Here is a 1,876-nt window from a genome sequence, read left to right on the forward strand (position 1 = left end):
ATTAGACATCCTCACGAATACTAATATCAATATGAAGCATTGGCGAGAAGTAAAATGTGTATCTATTTGTGAAATAAATGTTGGCAAAGCCGGACCGACCACCTGTGTGTGTTGCCAAAGTACCCGCAGTCTGTCGAAACGTGCGTACGCGAAGCATGTTTTCAGCTCCCGGTCCTGGAAAGTGCCACAAAATGGATGGACGGACTTAACACAATCTGTGTTTCTGTCCTAGGTCTCTCCATTTCTGGCTGGGCTACACCCTCTCCGTCTTGTACTGCAGTGAAAACAAGCAAGTGGGTGTCTTCAATGAGGAGAGTCGCAGCTGTTCCTGCACCTACAGTCACCCGCCTTGCCAGGGCCTGATTCCCTGCTCCACGGGCGACGGCCCCCGCTGCGCATCCTGCTCCACGGAGAACCGAACCCGATGCTCCAGCTGCAACGCCGGCTTCACTCTCAACCAGGGAACCTGCAAGCACGCCGTACCCGATCCTACGGACCCTTACCTGGGCTTGGAGAGCGATCAAGACTTGCATGACCTGGAGCAGCGCTACCTGCTCCAGCGACGTGACCCACGCATCACTTTGCATGCAGTTTTTGTGAGCAACGATGTGAGGATTAACACCTGGTTCGACCCTTCGTGGAGGAAGCGAATGCTCCTGACATTGAAGAGCAACCGGGTGAGATCGAATCGCGTTCACATGCTCCTTGGACTTGCTGTGCAGTTTTGCCTCACCAGGAACAGCACCCTTGAGCCGGCGTTTTCTCTGTTCGTGAACCCTTTTGGGGGCAGCCATTCCGAGAGCTGGACCATGCCTATCAGGCAGCATGGATACCCCGAGTGGGAGCGGACCAAACTGGACATTCCCTTGGACTGTTACAACTGGACCTTGTCTCTTGGAAACAGATGGAAGAGCTTTTTTGAGACAGTTCATTTCTACCTGAGGAGCCGTATCAAGGAGGGCACGTCAGTCGGAAGCAAGAACACTTCGGTGGACTACGAGCCTCTGGAGTCGACAGAGCCGCCAAGCAACTTCGGGTACATGAAAGTGAACAGCATGCAACTATTTGGATACAGCGTGCATTTTGACCCTGAAGCAATCCAGGACCTGATTCTGCAGATAGACTACCCGTACACTCAGGGATCACAGGACTCGGCTCTGTTGCAGCTCGTGGAGTTGCGATACAGGGTCAACCGCCTCTCCCCGCCAGGGGCCGCCCATGTGGATCTTTTCGGCTGTCTTCTTCGCCACAGACTTAAGCTGGCCACGGCGGACGTGACCAGGATCCTCACTGCCCTGCAAGCTTTCAGTGCCAGGCAACCAAACTACGCCGAGTACGAGGCCACCAAACTATGTAGCTAGTGGCTCCCGTTTCCATGTTTTGTATTTGACTTGCCACATACGAGCTCGCTGGATCCATTTGTTGTCAAGTGAGTGGTCCATTGTTCACGGCTTTGTTCGACATCAAGTGTGTGCAATTAAAATCGATGCTAATGTCGCTGTAGTTTTACAGATTAAAGATGTTTAACACTCGCTTTCCATTCCCTGCCTTCCCGAGTCATTTGCCAGCTCAATCGATTTCACGCACACGACAAAAGGGATTCGACTGCATTTCACTGATCGGGTTTTTGTTTACCCACAGCTGTGGTGTGATTGCTCCAGGGTCAGAGGGATTGATTTATGTAAATATGCATGTTAATAACGACAATGTTCACACTCAACTCATTAGCCTTCCCGTAAACTTTGTCTGGTCTCTTTAGTGCTGACCGACTCAGAGACGACATCAACTCTACTCTTCCTGCTACAAGCTGGTCAAAGTACGCCTGAAGAAATCCTCCATTTAAACTCTGGCAACACGTCTTCAGGCCAATCTCCCG

At 51.5% G+C, this 1,876-nt stretch overlaps 1 protein-coding gene across 1 annotated transcript in view; it reads left to right on the forward strand.

Moving 5' to 3' along the window:
- The window catches only part of LOC133577389 (BMP/retinoic acid-inducible neural-specific protein 3-like), a 70,004-nt gene extending 68,482 nt beyond the window's left edge, over positions 1 to 1,522 (forward strand). Inside the window, exon 8 of the mRNA XM_061931186.2 lies at positions 233 to 1,522. Within this exon, the coding sequence (XP_061787170.2) occupies positions 233 to 1,361 (1,129 nt within the window). The 3' untranslated portion in view covers positions 1,362 to 1,522. The remainder of the gene's footprint in view (positions 1 to 232) is intronic.
- Positions 1,523 to 1,876: the final 354 nt, after the last annotated feature.

This window comes from Nerophis lumbriciformis, linkage group LG37 (assembly GCF_033978685.3).
Source record: "Nerophis lumbriciformis linkage group LG37, RoL_Nlum_v2.1, whole genome shotgun sequence".
Classification (NCBI taxonomy): Eukaryota; Metazoa; Chordata; class Actinopteri; order Syngnathiformes; family Syngnathidae; genus Nerophis; species Nerophis lumbriciformis.